This window comes from Chaetodon auriga, chromosome 7, assembly GCF_051107435.1.
Source record: "Chaetodon auriga isolate fChaAug3 chromosome 7, fChaAug3.hap1, whole genome shotgun sequence".
NCBI classification, from domain to species: Eukaryota; Metazoa; Chordata; class Actinopteri; order Chaetodontiformes; family Chaetodontidae; genus Chaetodon; species Chaetodon auriga.
The window spans coordinates 13,093,418-13,112,834 of record NC_135080.1 but is presented as its reverse complement, the minus strand read 5'-3'; the positions used below and the strand labels follow the sequence as shown (position 1 = coordinate 13,112,834).

General features: G+C 40.8%; 1 protein-coding gene across 1 annotated transcript; it reads right to left on the bottom strand.

The window, feature by feature from the left end:
• foxn1 (forkhead box N1) lies at window positions 1–8,453 on the bottom strand. The gene is made up of 9 exons (XM_076735258.1): window positions 8,334–8,453; window positions 6,664–6,846; window positions 5,307–5,402; window positions 5,087–5,208; window positions 4,777–4,873; window positions 2,903–3,110; window positions 2,294–2,734; window positions 1,271–1,431; window positions 1–120 (listed from the first exon to the last, which is right to left on the bottom strand). The coding sequence occupies exons 1-9, from the start codon at window positions 8,451–8,453 to the stop codon at window positions 1–3; spliced, it is 1,548 nt and encodes a 515-aa protein (XP_076591373.1).
• Between the last annotated feature and the right edge of the window lie 10,964 nt (window positions 8,454–19,417).

Sequence of the window (19,417 nt, the reverse complement as noted above, 5' to 3'; positions counted from 1 at the left end):
CTAAGCGCAATACTCTGCTTCAACTTTCGTTTTCTTGATGGTCGCCATACGCATTGACGTGACAGCAACGTAACAGTTACGTGTGTTGCGTTCAGGGACCCCTTGGAAGGTCGTTTTTGTCTACAATTTTAGATAATTTTCTTTCATAGCGGAAAAACGTAATTGCTGTTATTTATTCATTCATTCATTCATTCATTCATTCATTTATTTATTTATTTATTTAGTTAGTTAGTTAGTTAGTTAGTATTCAGACATTTTGTATTTATGAATTGCCTCGTGGGCCAGATCAAACGGTCTCGCAGTCCGCATACGGCCGTTATAGCTCATTCTTAGCTCCTGTAGAGTCAAAGGGGACCGATCCCAACTAGCATTTGTTAGTGGTGGACCGCTAATGGACGACTGAACCGTCCGCTGGCAAACGAATGACCCGCCTCACTCTACCTCTGATTGGCTTCTCGTGATAGTCTTCCCTTTTCCTAACCAATCAACACTCCTCATACCTAAACGTAGCCAACCCAACCAAGGCATGCAACCCAGATCTTTCTTGCTGCAAGACAATAGGTCTAACCACCGGGCCACTAATCCCTTCGAAACAGATGAACAGAGACTGAATGCGAAGGTTGATTTACAAATGACAAAATAAAACAATTTCGTTTCAGATTTACAATTAAAAATGCATTAATACCACAGTAATGTGAAATTGGTAAAATAATGTGATAATAGTGTAAGTAAATAAATAAATAAATACATGAATTCACAAATTAATTTAATAATCGAGTTTTCAATTAGCAATTTCATTACAATTTCTGTTTTTCAAGTGGTTCTCTGTTTCCCTTTCCATTTATCAAACCTATAAGCATTTGTTAATTTGCCATTAGATATAACAGGAGCAGTGGCAAAATTTTTAAAAAAGAGGGGGAAAACTAAGTATTGGAGGAGACAAAAAAAAAAACAGATAGAATCAGCTGAACTTGTTACTAACAGTGGATACAAATTAGTCCCTCCAAAGAGTGGTAAACAGAGGATTTGATGGGTTAAATAACCACCAAGTTAATACTGTGGCATGAGGTTGCCTGCAATAATATTCCACATTCAGGTTACATGAATGGCCAAGGAGTGTGAAAGAGTCAGGTGTTTATATTAAGGAGATGGATGCGGTACATGAGGTCAGATACCCAGCCAGACTCTCCACCCCTGAATAAACCACAGGATGCAGCCCATTTAAGCAGCCATGCTGCTCTAAGTTTCTTTCACAGTCTATGTTTTCCACCTCATAATCTGCTTTTCGTCGGCTGACAGGAGGAGGTATGACCTGCTGGCAGCTGGTCTGGACGTGGTGGTTCTGCAGGGCAGAAGTAGTGGACGGGGTCGTGGTGGTGTCTTGTGGATCGGAAACCAGGCTGTCCTCCCTTAACTCCTCCCATAAGCTACCTGAGAAAAAGGAAAAATATCAGATGTATTCAGGATGCATTTACCTCCTGATGCCAATTGATCCCTCCTCAAATACATCATGCAAGGTTTTTAGAGAATAAACACAATAAAGTGATAAAATAAAAACATAGATCATTAACGTGAATGAGAACACTAATGTTAACTGGTTCAAACACCAAAATGACATACAGCCATCATTAACATAATTAATTGTATCTCTGCTTTTGTTCCTTTGGCATGCTGAGGTCTGTGCTGGTCTGATAGCAACATAAAGGATTCATTTACACGGTTGTTGTTAATTGTATCACATGCAGACTTTGCACCCAAACAAAATGATGCCACATTTTGACACCCAGCGTATAAAATGAGGTAACTACTTGCACGCCATGAGCTGAAAATAGCTATCACACAGCAAACAAGACTCTGAAGAAACTGTGATCAGTTGTCTTCTTCACACGCATGTATCATCTCTTCCTGTGTCCCAGCGAACATGAGCAATATGATGTACCAAGCAGGAAATTTCACAGCTGGAAAGTCAACTTGTTCGTGCTCCTTGGTGGTAAAACTATGCAACTGAAACTCTGTGTCAGTTCCATTGTAATGTTGTAACGCTGGATTTCTGTACCTACTCATCAGCCAACGTATACACCGACAGCAATATCTCTGTGAGCTATGCTGAAAGCTGATATCAACTCATAATGTCAGCAGTGCCAGTATATCTGTCAATTTGCAGAAGTTGGATGACGTTGAAGGAATGTTTTTGCACTGTTGAACACACCTTCATTTCTCATTACCACAGTGATCAAAACTCACATGTCTCCTGCTTGGTTGTTTTCATAATGTCTCTATCAGATTCCTGTACCTTGCAGCTGTAGGTCAGTCAGACTGGGGTTGAGCGTGTCAATGTCGCAACTGGGGTCTCCCTCCAGCAGAAAGTCCTGCATGCTCCTGGGGCCAACACTGTACTCAGCCTGCAGGGCAGCATTGTAAGGAGGTGGCATCTTACCAGCCATGGGTGAGTTCAGGCTCTCAATGGCTGTTGGCTGTCCACGGGGTGAGTACAGAGCAAATGAGTTGCTGGGGTGAGCTGCAGTGGGGGGAAGGTAGCAGGGCTGCTGAGGCTGAATATGGGCATACTGTGGAGGCCGAATGGTTAAGCAGGGCGGTTGAACTTGGGCTGGGGGGCAAGACGATGAGGTGGTGCTGTAGACAGGGGCCACTCTGGATAACAAAACTGAGTTTGGGTAAGGTGGCAAAGACCTGAGCTTGTCCGGTCTCTCTCCTAGTAGACGATCAAGGCATTCTGTAGAAAAAGTGTGTATCAAACAAAGTTTGAATCAAATAAGATGTGTTAAAATTACCATCCAGTGTTGGTAGGTTTAAAGTGCAGCTCAGAACAGAAAAAAAATGATTAAAAGGTCAAACAATCTCTTTCGTTATTGACATCTTTCGATCGGCTCAGGGGACGCACCTGGCTTCGCCATGCTCCTGCGAACAGTGAGGGGGTCCTTGCGACGCCACTTGTGCACCTCATCCTGCATCTTCTCCACCTTGGCTGGATTGAGAGCCCACAGACAGCCTTTACGGGATGAGTTCCCATTTTTGTTCTCCACCTTGACAAAGCACTTGTTCAGGGAGAGGTTGTGACGCACAGAGTTCTTCCATCCATCAGGAGCGGTCTGAAAACAGAAACAGAAGATGGAAAAGAAAAGGTTTAAAGCAGATGTTCTTTCTACAAAGACATGCCAACCATATGACATTTTATCACATAGATAAAGAAAAGCAGTAAATTCTCATTTGAGACGCTGGAAGCAGTGAATGTTTGTCATTTTTCCTTGACCACAATGAACACATAATCTGAACGCAAAAATCTGGCTGTCGGTCAGAAACAGTGACACTTGTGCTGCACTGTGCAATGCTGTGTGCTGGGTTTATCATTGGATCACAGCATCAGTGCGCTGAGCTAAATGCTAACACCAGCATGCCAGTTCATCCAATAGTTGTTGAGGCATTTTCAAAAAAAAAAAAACTACAAGGTGGTTGAAGAGGAACCATTACTGTTTCATGGTGGACCAGAAGAGATTTTAGTTTTAATTTGTTTTACTCTTTTAAATGCTAATCATACTTAAATCCATATTTTGCCCTATCTTGGCATTACCAACACATTTGTTCAAATGTTGCATGAAATCCATACACAGAAACCAGGACACCAGGCCCGCCCTGCAGGAAATATTAAAATGTGAATTCATCTTTCAACCATCAGCGATGTTCGATATCTGCATGCCAGAGCAAGTGGCAACTAAACTCAAAGAAACTCGGTAGTCAGAAAGCATTTAGATGTCTCTATAAAAATCACAGCTTTTGCAAAATACGTGGACTTTCTTTGGTGTATATCACTAATCATCTGCCTCATTTATTTTCTGGCCCTGCAGCCTGTGTCTAATGTGGCAGGCAGCTGTTTGGAAAGCAGCCATCTATAGAGTGCCTTCTTTAATATGAATGGCAGCAAGTCTTTGAGCTCTTTCCAAAGGTGAGTCTGAGCTTATTTGATTTGTAGATACATGGAACCTTTTGGAAAATGTACGTGATGACCCAAATCGAACCCTGCCGCTGGCTAATTTAATCAATATCAAAGCACAGGGGCATGAATTTATAACGTGTTTTAATCTACCAAGTATCTTCTCAGTAACATTATATAATTACTGTAGGATATCTCTTCAGTCCCTGCAATGTCCTCACAACCTGCCTAGAAACACCCATACAAACACACACTGCAGATATTAAACAGATCCCAAACACCTCCTCATTTTACTCCCCCATGCCAGCCTCATGCCTCAACAGGTTATTACCCAGCTGGTTAGGGCCACCTATGGCTGCAGGTGTAACACACTGTTTTATGCAGTGCGTCATTACCGAGAAATGTGACACACATGGCAAAAAGATCAATAAATCAAAACAAAATGCTCAAACAGGTCAATCAATTTGCAAATAACTTTCATGGGAAAAAAGCTCCAAGCTCACTGCTAAAAAGATTTACCTCAACCAGGAGCAGACAAAGAGGAGCAGCAGAAATCAGAGGCTTTACATCTCCAAAACATACAGCTGAAGTTAAGTTTAGAGATCAAGTCATTTGGAAGAGGTGAAACTACAGCAGAAAATAGTTATGCTTTGAACAAATTACACTATTGTAAGTATATGAAAACATAAATTGAGATTAAGTTTTGCTAGGAGTGTGAACACTGCAGCAGAATATTTGGTCAGGCTGTAGCTTGTATCACAGATGATCACGAGATTTTTTTCAACGGGTTAAATTCAACTTGATATAGAAAACATTAATAGCGTTACCTTGAAATAGGGGAAGTGTTCAGTCATGAAGCTGTAGATCTCACTGACTGGCAGACTTCCTGTTTTACTGTTCTTCAGAGCCATGAAGATCAAGATGCTGCAGTCGTGAAGGAGGCATTTTCACATTAGCATTTTACTGAGAAGCTCGGTTTACGCAAACAAAGCACTTCACTTCAATTTAAGGTACCCCCACCATATTCCCTGGAATCGCTTCATTTTTCAGTCAGAAACACATTGTTGCTTTAAAAATGATTAGGGAACAAAGGTAGACAAAAATACAAATGTTTGCAAAAACAAGATGAAATGTGACCTGTATGAGTAAATGGGCTTGGGGAAGAAGGGGTGTGACGTGCTTCCCTGGTGCGATTCGGTGGAGACAGAATATTTTGAGCTGTTGGACTGGTCGTTGTTGGAATAAAGTCTAGATGAGACCTGTAGAGGACACAAACGCACAAAATCACGGCCTGAAATCACTCATGTTTTAACTAATCATCACCTACTACATCCAGTCTTCTACAACACTCACTCACCTGTTGTCGAGGGCTCGATGAGCTGTAGGATGAATAGCCTTGAGACAGGAAACAGGAAGGCTCTACTGGTGCAGCTGGTAGTTCTGAGTATGATCTCTGCAAGAAAGAGAACAGAAAAATAAAACTGTTCAGAGAAAACATTTAGACTGTAGTCTCAAAAGTGAGGCAAAATTTTTGTATGTGGTTTAATACATCTGTAATCAAATTTGGGCTTAAAACTGACTTTGTGGCCTGATTTGACACATTTAACCTGCAATAAAGTATTTTGTTGTGAGCACTGATAAATCATCACCTTTCAATTTGAGATGGCAAAGATGTTAGCAAACAGTTGCTTATTTACAAATCTAACATCTAAGTTCTTCAGCTGCTAAAAGCTTCAGTAGGCTCACCAGCTGATCACTAATCAAATGGAAAAAAAAAATGCAATATACCATTTCACAGGTTTGTTTTTATATATAATGCAAACCATATTATATTTTATTGACTTTCAGTGAGAGAGGTTTTTTGGCCAACAAACAAAACAATGACATATAATCCACATCCAGCAGTGACAGAGCAGCATTAGATCATTCACTTGTAGTCGTGTGCACCCGATGAATCCATCGTTCACTCTGTTTTAGTCTCTTGTCTTTCTTTGTGTCTGTCTGCTGTTTGGTGTTGAGCAGCAGGTAATGTACAGTGGGTTTATAAACGGGTGCACATAACTAGTCTTTGAGTACCAGGCAGCAACTGTCCTTGATCAGCAACGCATGGTTCTTATCTACACGCGTTTCTCATTAAAACCAAGGTAACCAACTCTGACAGATGTCATAAAAACAGCACCTGCTACAAAGACATGGCAAACCAAAACCATGAAAACAACACTCACTATAAAGCTCCATAAAGCCAAGGCAAGCTTCAGATTTAGGTGATAGCTCTCTGTAGGTTCATTAGTATGAGTGGCCCCTTTGGTGCTGTCGCATTGTTTTCACATTATCATGTGATACATTGTTATTCTAAAAATATCAATTACAGCCGCTCTAACATTTGCATTCAGATTAATTTGCCTGTGTTAGTAATGACTGAACACGAGTGAGAAACAAAGTGTGTTGCATTTTTTACACAGTTCTAGTACTGCTCTCCGTTTATGCACCCCCTGTCTTTCTATCATACCTTACTTACACTGCACAAAACCTTAACTGAAATAGCAGGTGAGAATAAAATCAGTGTACTGTACCAGAAGTCGAGAAACCTGAAAGCTGCCATTGTACTGGTCCCAGGATGTTGGCGCCTCGCCACTTGAGCTGTCAGTGTCAGGGCTGCACACCTCCTGCAGACAGCTGAAGGAAGGCAAGCACTGTTGGAGACAATCTGTGGCCGTCATTGCTCCATTGCTGAACTGTCGGCGGTACGGATGGAAGCGGTCAGAGTCAACGGAGCCTGGTCCCGGCGCTGATCCTGACCCTGGACTGACGGATTCATCACAGCTGTGCCTCCTGTTCACAGTCCTCAAGCTGAAGGTGTTGTTCTCTTGCTGCGTGACGTAGCTGCCCTCTTTAGTCTGTGGTGTGATCATCATCACAGTGGGTACAAATTATTCAAGATGTACATTACAATCTACACTAACTGTTGGCAAACCAATCAGGGCAGGGCTCATTATGTGGAACCTCTCCCCACTCCTTTCCCTAGACCAAGATGCTGCCAAGATGCTTACAGGGAATCCCCTCAGGCCACTAAAACCTCCTCTCTCATAGTAAACAAACCACGGAGAACTGTCTCAGCCTTTCACACTCTTCATGAACAATGAAAACAATGAAAATCAAGATTTTAACCTAGTTAATATGTCCATATGCTGTTTTTTTTATATATTACAAGACATCATGAGGAAAATAAGTAGTCAGTGCCATGGCTTAGCTTTTCCACCTTGGAATTACAGTGGACCAATGACAGTCTCAAACACAGAATCAGACAATCAGGGTTTCATACCTCACATGCCTGAGGAACCAATCCGTCAAATTGCGGGTTGGGGCTACAATGAAGGGGGGGGGGGGGGGGGGGGGGGTGTCTAAGGAGAGGCTATGGATCAGTATTTAGCAAATTTGCATGTTTTTCTATTTTCAAACCCGAGACGCTCTGAATTTGTCTGCAAAGCTGCAAAAAGAGAAACGGCGAGCCATCATGTGTCACCAAACAAGACAGTGAAAACTCCACCAGAGCACTGTTTTGAAAATCTCACCCAAAAACAGATGAATGCTGCCAGAAAACCGATACTGCTCCTTCCATTTATCATGGGGACACAGCGAGCACACAGCAACATGTTGGTACGTTCATTTTTCTTGTGTTTTATTGACCGTGCCCAAACAAACGTGCAGTGTGCTCGATAGTGTTAGCCAGCATTCACCTGCCAAGTGACATGATGAGTCATGTCAAATGCGGACAGGACATTTTATATGGCTTCGGGGTGTTGACGAAGAATGTTATGGGAAATGTTATGCAAAACATTTCATCAGAATACTAAACTGCTAAATTAGACAATGGCTACATTCATAATGATGTGCAATAAAACTTCACGAGTGAGTTTCTTCTTCTTCACAATCATGTGCATGGCTGACTTGCTCCTATTACCACTTGTCACTGTGTAGCGTACACCAGCTAAGAAAAGAAAAGCTGCACTTTACCTTTGGACAGAGAAGGCTATCTGTGTGTTTACCATCTTTATGCTAAGCTAATGGACAAATGTGAGATTGGTTGATCTTCTCGTTGAACACTCAATAAGAAACTGAATAAGTGTACTTCTCTAAATGTCGAACTATTCATGTGAGACTGTTGAATACTGCATGTACCCCAGGTGTTCACTAATTTGCCCTCAAAAAGATCTATAACATTTGTCCTTGTAAAGACCATTTAATTCACAAACACCCATTCATTTTTTAAAACCAGTGTCTGTGCATACTGGAGTGCAGACAGCAGCTAGTACAAGAGTCAGAGCTGATTTTCTATTTCCAGGGTGTTTTGGGTTGATACAGAAAGGGCAAGGTAGCTCAGTACCTGTGATTGTGCCATCTGCTGGCAGGAGGTCCCACAGGGCTCATAGGTGTGTCGGTTGGCCTGGGGGGTTGATTCTTGAGACTTGCTGCTGATGGGGTAAAATGACGGGGAGTTTGACATTCCGCACCAAAAGCTGCTCCTGTGCAGAGATTTTAAAAAAAAAAAAAAAAAAAAAAAAAAGACAGGTTAAATTTGAGATGGGAGAGAACATCCATCCATCCTCACTGGCATTTTTCTGGCCCAGTTTTGATGAAACTGAGACAGATGATGCATCTTATTACTGATTCGCCCAAAGAGGGCTTGGCATAATTCAGGATGGATAATGTGTTTATGTGTCAATTAGCTTTGTCAATCCAAATTAAAGGGTCACACAGAGCTGTTAAATATTTTGGGAAATGCTTTTGTTCGCTGTCAGCAGCTGGTTAGCTTAGCTTAGCATAAAGACTGGAAAGAAAAGGAAACCTACAGAAACCTTCTGTCCAAAGGTATCTGCCTGTTAATTGTTGTCTGTGTAAATGTAGAGGTGCTGACACCTTTGAACAAAGCCAGGCTAGCTGTTTGCAGTCTTTATGCTAAGCTAAGCTACATGAGAGTGGTATTGATCATTTCAGAAAGAAGAGTTTTTCCAACATGTCAAACTATTCCTATAAATTGTGCATTCGAGTAAGAGAAGAAAACGCAAGTAGCTAAAAATGAAGCTTTTTTAAATCCTACTTTTGATTTACTGTATGTTGCTGTTGGCACATGACAGAAAGCAAATCTTGAGTGCTTTGACAAAGCACTTCTTGTCACTGATCCTTTGAGATCATATCTACAGAGTCTTTATTCTACTGTAAATCTGCAAGATACACTATACTGTGTCCTCTGACGGCATGAGTGCAGGCGTGGGAAGAGCTGAGTTCACTTTCAGTGCCAGTTTATTAAAACACTAAAGTTTGACGTTATTTAATGTGCATGGGGCGGGGTTTTATCTGGCTGAGAGTAAAAGAAGTGTTATCTGATTCCAGCGAAGGTGACAGACACGTGGCCCAGATTCCAGTAAAAGTAACCTCAACCCTGACATAAACCAAGCTCATTAAAACTGCCAACAAACCATGGCTGTCAGGTCACGTAAAGCCAAATAATGCTGAGGCAGAGAAAGTTGGATCCACCTCTTCTGTAGTGTGTTTATGTGTGTGTGCGTGTGGGTTTGTGTGTGTGTATGAGAGAGAGAGAGTAGCAATCGAAACTCTTTCTATTCAGATCAAACGAGGCTAAAGTGTCATGGTGAAAGTTGAGAGATTGCCTTTTCACTGCTGTGGCAACAAATCCTCTCATCTGCTTGACAGACACGCTGCCACCAGCCAGAACGCAGGCACTTATAGAAAGAGAAGTAGAAACTTTACCAGAGGTGTGTGTGTGTGCGCGCGCATGCATGCATGTTTGTGTGTGTCACGTTCTCATCATGAAGACCATTAGAAGAAACTGAGCAGTAACCAAATCTTTTTAGCTGTTTTAGTCCCTAGATGACCCATGGATGCACAGGTTTAGATGTAGAACCAGTTTGTGTGCCTCTCATGTATCGACAATGCAGTCAAGTGACAGGATTACCTGCTGGAATCCAGGTGTTTAACAGTACTTTTAATCTGAAGGGTATTTCCTGACTCATCAAAGACTCCTCTGAATTAAAAACTACTGCATGTGTTGCACAACAAAAACTTATTTCCCAAATTGTTCTTCCCTATTGTAATCCAAACAAAGATGGAAGCTGGAAATGACATTTTCAATTTGTATAATGCGAACCAAAATAAAAACACATGAAAAGAAAGTGAATATGTCATTCCCAGCTACCTGGATACACAAATACAGCTGCCATCAACTGTGAAACTGGTTATTCATTGTGTAGCAGACAAAATATTTTGTGAGGATTTCCTTCCCTCTGTTTTTTTTCCTTTTTTATTAGTTAAAAGCTGCAACAGTGTAACTGGTAATCTCAGTGTGAACGATCCTGCAGTGGGAAACATGTCTGGGACTCCCCACCAGCGAACTGAAGAAGCCTCTTGGATGAGAGGCGAAACATCTCATCTACACACCTGCAAACTTTCATAGTGCTATCGCATTGGTCACGGCTGGTGTGATGCCAGTGCAAGATGGCCTCTAGTGTGTATTTGTTGTCTTACTGTATTTGCTTTAGAGACTTTCTCTGAAAATCAATCATGTCATCGCTACAGTATCATTTCATGCCCTTGTTCTTAAGTTGACAGGTAGGTAAGATGGGCCCATTTCACATTCCTTGGCCACCGTGAGACGTTACTGACAATTAAATCTTAGGAGTGGTTCCCTGTGTATCTTGAGCCAAAATGTTTGAGGAATTACTCGGCTTCAAAGCGAGTAAGTGAGCAAGTGACAGGTATTTGTACAGAACTTTTCTAGAGAAGATGTCACAAAATGATTCTTAATTTAACCAGCTCCTGTAAGATGTACTGTTTGTGACACTGTTCATCACTGAGGAAACAATACATCTTAACTGAATTATCTTTTGCCCATTACAGAGACTAAGAGTATTATGGTAGAAGTAATGCTAACCAGTATGTATGATGCTCCGTACAGCAATTTCCGTCTGCAAAGTTCACCCATTGGACCGAAAGAGAAACACCGCCCTCACTCTATTGTTTCCGCCCCCTGTGCCCTGATCTTAAGGACAGGGTCAAAGTTTTTCAGCTCTGTCTGAAAACAGGAGTCAGGTGCCCATACAAACACTGAAACAGGTTTTGCTTGCTGTCCATCAAGAAATCACTTTACGTTGCGCTTTCAAAGGAAGAGATGGAGGTTGGTTTAGATGCTCACTGTGTCAGATTTGGTCATTATTGCATCATTAACTCTAGCCATGATTTGTTTGAGAGACAAATTACATGTTTGTTCCAGACCAATCATAGCTTGATATCATTCCTGACCTGCGTGCTGTCATGAGGAAAGAGGTGCCTGGGACCAACTTCTGGCAGTAAGAATATAAACAAACAATGGCATCTGACAATACAGCGCTCTGTGCTCCTATTGGTCAATGTCATGAAACACGTTGTGGAAGGCAAGAACAATTCTGACACAGCAGTTTTTCCGTCAACACGCCATGAGGTGCATCCGCTACACGATCCGCTACACAGGATAAAATGATCCGTTGCATCGCCCGATGTCGGTTAAGGCTATTATGAGACTGACATTGAGTAGTCTGACCACAGCATAAGGCTTCAGCAGAGTTAGCCAAATATGCTAGAAATGTTCCAAAGTTACAGTCTTTTCAGTGTAAAACTCCCTCTTTGTGTTTCGCTGGACAGTTTTGAGCTGCAGCAGAGGGACAGTAAGAAAAAGAGGGAATTTTGGACTAAAAAGACAGGTTTCTATTTGCATATGGTGCAAATTTTAACCAAGGAAATCAGCAAAAGAAACTGGGAATTTATGCATGTTTCCATCCAAAACTGCGACTATCAGGAGTTGGTTCAAGATAAGCAGTAGGTGGCACTAATGCTCCTATCAGCCAGTTGTACCTTTGTAGAAGAAGACAGCGTAACAAGTTAAAAGAGCACCAGTCAAAGCGCATATGATGGTAGAAAAATGTGGAAAACATGATGGAAATATGGAATGTACATTTGTTTCATGCATTAATTTGAGGAAGGTTACAGTCTCCTCATTGCTCCACACAGATCTGAAGTTTTTGGCTGACACCATCTTTCCTGCCTCCTGTGGAACAGAAGCCTCAGTGGACATTTAAGTCACATGCTTCATGTGCATCGTCATTTATTTGCTGAGACTGTTCCCTTTGTGTTTTGTCGCATTTTGCTTTCATCGACACATTTTCCAATTTCCAGCATTTCTCCTTGTGTGCAAATTGAAAATACCCATAAAAACAGGTGGACAGACGCCCACGTATGAGCCAAACTAGCAGAAATTGACTTGATTTGTCAAACTCAGACAGCTGAATCCTGAAGACTGTAGATTTTGTCCCTCATTACTGACATTAAAGCACTTCAGGAGGGGATCTTTTAATAGCAAGGATAAACAAGAGGAGCGATTACAATAAGGAAGAGCTGTTTCAGTGCAATGCTGACTGTGAACCTATCCTTAAACTGTCACATACACTTTCCATCAGTGACGTGACGAACGTGTGAATGTGTAGAGTTCCTTACATGCTAATTTTCCAGTGCGATCGCTGCCAATACTTCACAAGGAAGCCAACATGTCGTAGGCACGAAAGTGGAAATGTTGTTGAGACTGCTCCATAAGTTGTGCTGATAGTTTGTGATGCCATTTTGAAGACATTGCACATGTTGAAATTAGATGTAATCACAACATTGTAGAAAAATGTATTAGTCCTGTATATATTATTGTAATATACGGGGCTAAAAGCAATTTAAATTTGGTATTTATGTGAAGTATATCTGTGTACATTTACTTACAATTTTGAGCTACTTGTTCTTTACTTTTGTATCAGCATTTTTACTGTGCCACTACAGTTCAGAAGGAAATCTGGTACTTTTCACCTGTAATATTATTGTACGATTCATGTGACAGCTACTCATTTCAGATACAAAACCTGTGATCATCGTTTAAATTTGATGCATTGTTATAGATAAAACTGGTAGTGTATAAGGTGATTAAAACTAGCCCAACCTTCAGCAGCTGCAGCAGTAAATTGCTGCTTACGTGTTAATGTATCAATAATAGTGATCAAATATTATGAAAGTGTGAAGCTGATTATACTTTTCATTGTTACTGAATAACATTTTGAATGCAGGATCTTTACTTGAAACTGAGTATTTTAACATTGTTGTGCTGCTTTCATTTGTCTGCATACTTCTTAAAGGACCACATTTGAAACATTCATTGCTCCTAAAATCTCAGTAAGTGTCCGGATCTGTGTTTTTAAATCATCATCTTAAGTAAGAAATGTTTGACCAATTTCCTTCAAACCTGCAATAACTTGCATTGTGTAGTGTAAATTGCAGTGGTAAATTAGAAAGTCAGTGACTGCTGGCACAAAATAACAGTTATCAGCAACTCTTTAACATGCATGTTGGTCAAACCCTATGTAATTACTCTGCACATTAGGAAGAAGATAACCATCTGCACTGGATAAAATTAAAAAAAAAAAAAACACCACCCTCCAAATGTCAAATGGGATGCAACTGTTTGCTCACCCTGCACAGCAATGCTTTCCTAATATGCAAATAATGTGGTTGTTTTTGATGTAGAAGAGCCAGTACAAAGTGTGGGTTCGGCTAGGAAGAAAGCCAACTCAACCAGAAGACAGCAAGTTGTAGACAAAGCACCATAGATGTGATTTGTTTATGATTTCCAATCTTTACGGTTCATGTGAATTTTGAGACAAGTTAGCGGTTTGACAGTCAAACCCTTTTTTAGTTCACAATGCCTTATCAGCAGCATCATCATCCCACGTGTCTGGGGTCAGATGGGATTTGGAGCGCTGCGTATGAAAAAGTCACCTGCTGCACACTGTACAGTTCTGAAGTACTTGTACTTTACTTGAATATTTCCATTTTGTGCTACTTAAAACTTCTACTCCACTACATTTTATTATTTTATTTTGTCACTGCATTTTTATTACTCTTGTGCTTTTTACTCCACTACATTTATTTGACAGTTGTAGTTACAAATTAAGATTTTAAATAAAATCTTAATAAAAATATAGTTTTTTTAAAGATTAAAGCAGTGGCTGTTCCCATCGTCACGTCTCAGATGTTTATGAGTTGTTAACGGGACTTGTACCCTCTCTACATATCCAAATGCTTTCATTTCGATTAAGTGTTCTAATCCCAAAGAGATCAAATTATCCAATGTTTTAGCGAAGTTAAAGATTTGAAAAATATCTAAAATATTAGTAGAAAGTTCTCCTTAATAGCAGACATCATTTATGCTGTAAACAAGTAACAATCAAATCACCTTATTGCATAATGTTCATCAGGCTATGATGCTAAAACTGTGTGAACTGTGTGAAATTAATTGATGATTATTAAAGCTATCGTCTCTTTAAAAACTAGTTAATCCCTCTCATGGATGTCATGATGATCACATTTATTCTGGATTTTAAATTTAACATGTTTTGAAATTCTTATCCAAAATAGTAACTTCTGCACACTTGCAGCATTCTGTGATGCCAACAATGTCAAAAAAGGATTACATACTGACAGGGTTTTGTCTGCAGTGTCGACATGAGCTGCTCAAAGCTGACAGAGGGTAATAAGCAGTCAACGCCTATAGCTGTGCTAACAGTATCAGGACGGTTACTACGTAAACATGAGGTAAAGAAAAATGTGCGGTAGAGTCATTCAAAGTGAGCTCCAGTGCTGCAGCACTTTTTGAAAAAAAATGTCAAATTAACTTACCTAAGCTTTCCAATCAATAACTGTTCCCTCTCTTCTTTTTTAGGATTTGTAGCGTCAGTCGGACCCGCTCACTCAGACCTGTAGCATCTGAGTCCACTGGCCTTGTGTATCTGTGCACCTCCTTCACCCTGACAGTGAGCCACTTCGATTATATTGACTGTCTAAATATGTCTGGAAGTGGTTGATGGGCTGGTTTCAGATTTTGGCAGCTCCAAATATCATCCTCTTCTTGTGTGTTTATTCTGTGTGTGCGTGCGTATGTGTGTGTGTGTGGTGTATGTTTGGCAGTCGTCCAGAAAGAAAGAAACAGAAAGAAATAAAACCTGCTACAACAGGTTCCAAAAGATCTACTGGTGCAGTCTTTGGCAGCTGGCAGCGCTCTCTTCCTCCTTCCATCAGTCTTTCTTTGCCTGACTGAATGGTTACTTGTCTGAATGGGACATAAGATACACTACTGATCACAGCCAGTGGCAGAGAGCGGGCGCCGTGCCCTGCTTTCTGAGCTCGCCTATGGCAAAGGCTGTCTTACTGTAAATGTGATCTACTTCAACTTAGCTGTTGCACATTCAAACAAACGTTTGCACAGGTAAACACAGGCAGGTTAATTTGTGCATTAAAGGGTGCAAGAAACATCCAAAGTTACAACTAAAGCAACTAAAAGGGCTGTAAACAGAAAGCAGTCGATCTGGAAATTTCAGTTTATGATGCACCCACTAAGAGTTAATGCCATGCCTAATGGAAATACCCACCAATCAGGCTGTTGTGGTCTGCAGGATGTCAAGTCAAACCAGTCTCATGACCAGCGGGCAGCTCCTACGTACGTCTCAAGGATTTTCAAGCATGTCCCTTTTTCTTGAGAGATATTTAAACTCCAGTTCCTCTCTGCAACTTTTACAATGACAGTACGAGGCTCAAACAGTAAGAGAGGCAGAGAGATAAAGGAGAAAGAGAGAGAGGGAGAGGGAGCAGAGGTATGTCAATACAGGTAGATTCCTATCCTATCCTCCCAGTGAACCAGGAAAACAGTAATAGCCTTAGCTTGTAGCTATACCTTGAACAAACCCTGTCCTCAGCGAGAGGGTGAGGCAGAATGACAGAGAGACAGAGGATTAATTACAGATTGAATAAACTCTTGTGTTACAGTGCAAGGCCTCTGCAGAGCGGAGCTACTGCTGAAGGCTCTTTCTGCCAAACATGGAGTTCTTGAGGAGGGTGTAATGTGGGAACAGATTCCAGGGGCCACCTCACTGAAAGTCTCATTGTCTTCTGGGGAAAGAAATCGCCCCAGTGCTCGGGTGTACTCAGCTGCAATATCATGTTGTGCAGAGTTAGAAAACGTTATTGATCCTTTCATAATTGTTTCCTCATACCTCTCGAATCAGTCACTACTTTAAGCATTAGTCAACGTTTTCACAATCCTGAACTCAACCCAGGACAGATAAACCTGATAGACAATTTTCGATCAGTTCCTTCTGAGTCACTGTCCGCTCACAAGTGCGAGGCCCTCTGGTAAAAACAAATAAATTAATAATGACAAGTAACTGTCGTTGGAAGATGTAGTAATGCTGGTAGCATGTGCATACCTGTGCACGCACTTCTATTTTCTACTATATTCAAAGCAGCATCTTGTCATCCAAGTGGAATTTAGACATGCTGAGTCTGTGACTCATCTACCTCATCCACCGATTGGTCTGCTTTAAGAATGACAGATTGTAGAAGTTGCATAAGGCGTACAAGCTGCTTTCAAGCACATTGTTTCTCTGGCCCCCGTGTGCTTTGACTTTGACAACTGCAGTCTGTTGTGGACAGTCATGCAATGTGCTAGCATCCAGCATGTATATGACATTTGCAATGTTAATGTAAAAAGGGACATTGCTTTTAACTGTTGCAGATCACCTGCTCATAGTTGAGGTCAAGAGGGGAAGTTTTTAGCCAACTATACTGAATAGATTTCCCTGACATTTTGTACACATATTAATGTCACCCCCTAGATGAATCGTAATAACACACAACGTAAAAAAAAAAAAAAAACACACAGAAACCTCATATTTAACTGAACATAGCACAAAGACAGCATATCATATGTTGAACTGAGACATTTGTGCCTTCACAGATGTACAGGTTTGCCATGTTATGTGCGCTAATGCACCTCCATACTGTCAGAGATGCTGGCTTTTGAACTGTGCGCCTATAACAAGGTGGATGGGTCCCTCTCTTCATTAGTCTGGAGGACCAAAAAGAATTTCAAAGGTTGACTCTTCACCAGGACAGTTTTCCACTTCTGGACCAGAGAAGTCTGAGATGTTTCTGGTTTATATACGTTTCCTCTTTGCATGGTAGAGTTTCAGGTTGCATTTGTGGCTGCAGCAAAGAACTCTGTTCACAGATGATGGTTTCTGGAAGTGACCCTGAGCTCATGCTGTGATTTCCACTGCAGAATCGAGTCTGTTTTCACTGCAGTGCCGTCTGAGGGCCTGAAGATCACAGCCAATCAATACCAGTTTTAGGCTTTGTCTCTTGTGTGAAGAGATGTCTTCAGATTCTCTGAATCCTTTAAAGACATTATGAACTGTAGACAATGAAATTCCCTAATTTTTTGTAAGTTTACACTGAGTAACGTCATTCTTAAACTGTTGCACTACTTGCCAGCGGAGTGTGGTGGTGAACCCCTCCCCATCTTTACTTCAGACAGACTCAGTCTCTCTGAGATGCTATTTTTTTCCCCAATCACGTTACTCACCTGTTGCCCGTTAACTTAATTCATTCTGAGATGTTCCACCAGCTGTTTTCTTTCAGCATTTCAAAACTTTTCCAGTCTTTTGTTGCCACCGTGCCAACTTTTTTGAAACATGTTGCTGCCATCAAATCATCAAAAAAAAAACCAAACAATGAAATTTGATATGTTGTCTCTGTGCTATTTTCAGTTAAATATGCGGTTTCTGTGTTTTGCAAATCATCACACCACTAAACTAAGATGGTGAACACAATATATATAAGCATGTTAGCATCGTTATTGTGAGCTGACAGCCTCACAGAGCTGACTCTTTAGTCGTCTTACAGGTTCATCAGAAAGATCATCATGACAGTATGAACAGTATGTAAAACTGCTGTGCTGTTGTGTTGAAATGATATGTTGATGGCTATTTGATTGCGAATTGTGGCCTGATGTTTGCTGCTTTTGCAATAATGATGAATATATAAACATATTGTTCAAAACTGAAGAAACAAACTCCACATGCACAGCATGTGATCACTGAAGTGAACTGAATTGGCAAGGGACACATACTGCATGAGCTACCTAGCTTAGCTTGCTGCCACCACGTCCTGGTTCCCGGTAAACAGCTGAAAAATCATGGATTGATCGATGACATTATCTGGTAACAAGCAACCCTTATTTTGATCAAAGCAGAAACACCATTATCTGGGGGAGGGTGATTTTTCTTCCTCAGACTGTTTAATTGTAATAATTTTTAAGGACCTGAACATGAACATGACAAAGCTCTCCAGAACTGACCTGCTGACGATGAGACTGTGCATCTTGACCTTTAGGCTGCAGCTCAACAAAACTCATAGCTGACAGTAACTCACCTCTCCTCTGAAGGGAAATGCAGTGAGACTAGTGCAGATAAATAACTGAGCCGTTTTTTGCATGATGGGAGAGTGTTGACTGATTCCTTTGCCACACCTGTGCAGAAGCATGCACTTACTTACTTACTTTCAATACTTTGTTCCCGTCATCTGTTTAGTGTGTTGACTTTGTCGTGTCTCTTGCTTGACAAATTCTACCACAAACCAGCCCCTTAAGATGTCTTTGCCAGTAATTTAGGAGTACACCCGGTACAACATGTTTGTGACTGCGGTCCATTTTAGCTGTTTTATTAGTTTCACAACAATTCAGATGATTTTCTCCCATAAACAGTATTTGAAAATAGGAAGATGATTGTAAGATGAAGTCAATGAAAATCCAATTCCATATCTTATGTCATCTGAGCAGTGATTTATGTCTTTCGAAAACTCGGAAGAAAACTCTCAAAGTCCCTGAGGCAGCGAGATTTATCACTGACTTCGCTTTCTGGCTCAGGGTGAGGTTATAGAAATTCAGCGATTACTTTTCCTGTCCCAGGGATATCTCATAATAAAATGTGCAGCTGTTTCTTCAAATGACTGTTCTCAGTATGTTATATTCACGATCACCCTTCATTGCTGATTCGGGCCCCTTATTAAAAAAACAGGTTCAAAAAGCTGAGTCGAGGTGGTAAAGCTTTCCAGGGAGTCTGATCACTGCAGATGATTGATTCACATCTCACAAAACAATGTTCTTGCACATGATCAGTAACCTGAGACTTACAAATACTGACCATCCAGCTGCAGCATTGTACATCCTGCTTGTCTTTTATCTATTTAAAAGCAGTGGTGGAGGAAGTACTGAGATTTTTTACTCAAGTAGAAGTACTAATACAACTAGAGATGCACCAATACTGACTCAAGTAGCTGGATCGGGTATTATTGACAGTGACCTGATATTGGATACCATCATTTTAATAAATAACAATTCCCTAAATCCCTAAATTCACTAGTGTAGAAATACATATAATATACAATATGATACACATAATAAATCCTGCATTCAAAATTTTGCTTGTTTAAAAGTACATAAGTGCAAGCAAAGTTGCAGCTGGAAAAGTTGAGCTCATTTTAATGGCACTG

Excerpts from the sequence above, each read along its gene's own strand:
- foxn1 (XM_076735258.1), bottom strand. The coding sequence starts at position 8,453 with ATGTCAAACTCCCCGTCATTTTACCCCATCAGCAGCAAGTCTCAAGAA. Across the intron at positions 2,735-2,902 it reads CAGGAGCATGGCGAAGCCAG|AATGCCTTGATCGTCTACTA; the intron begins GTGCGTCCCCTG and ends CTTTTTCTACAG. Across the intron at positions 121-1,270 it reads GACGAAAAGCAGATTATGAG|ACAAAAACGACCTTCCAAGG; the intron begins GTGGAAAACATA and ends CTAAAATTGTAG.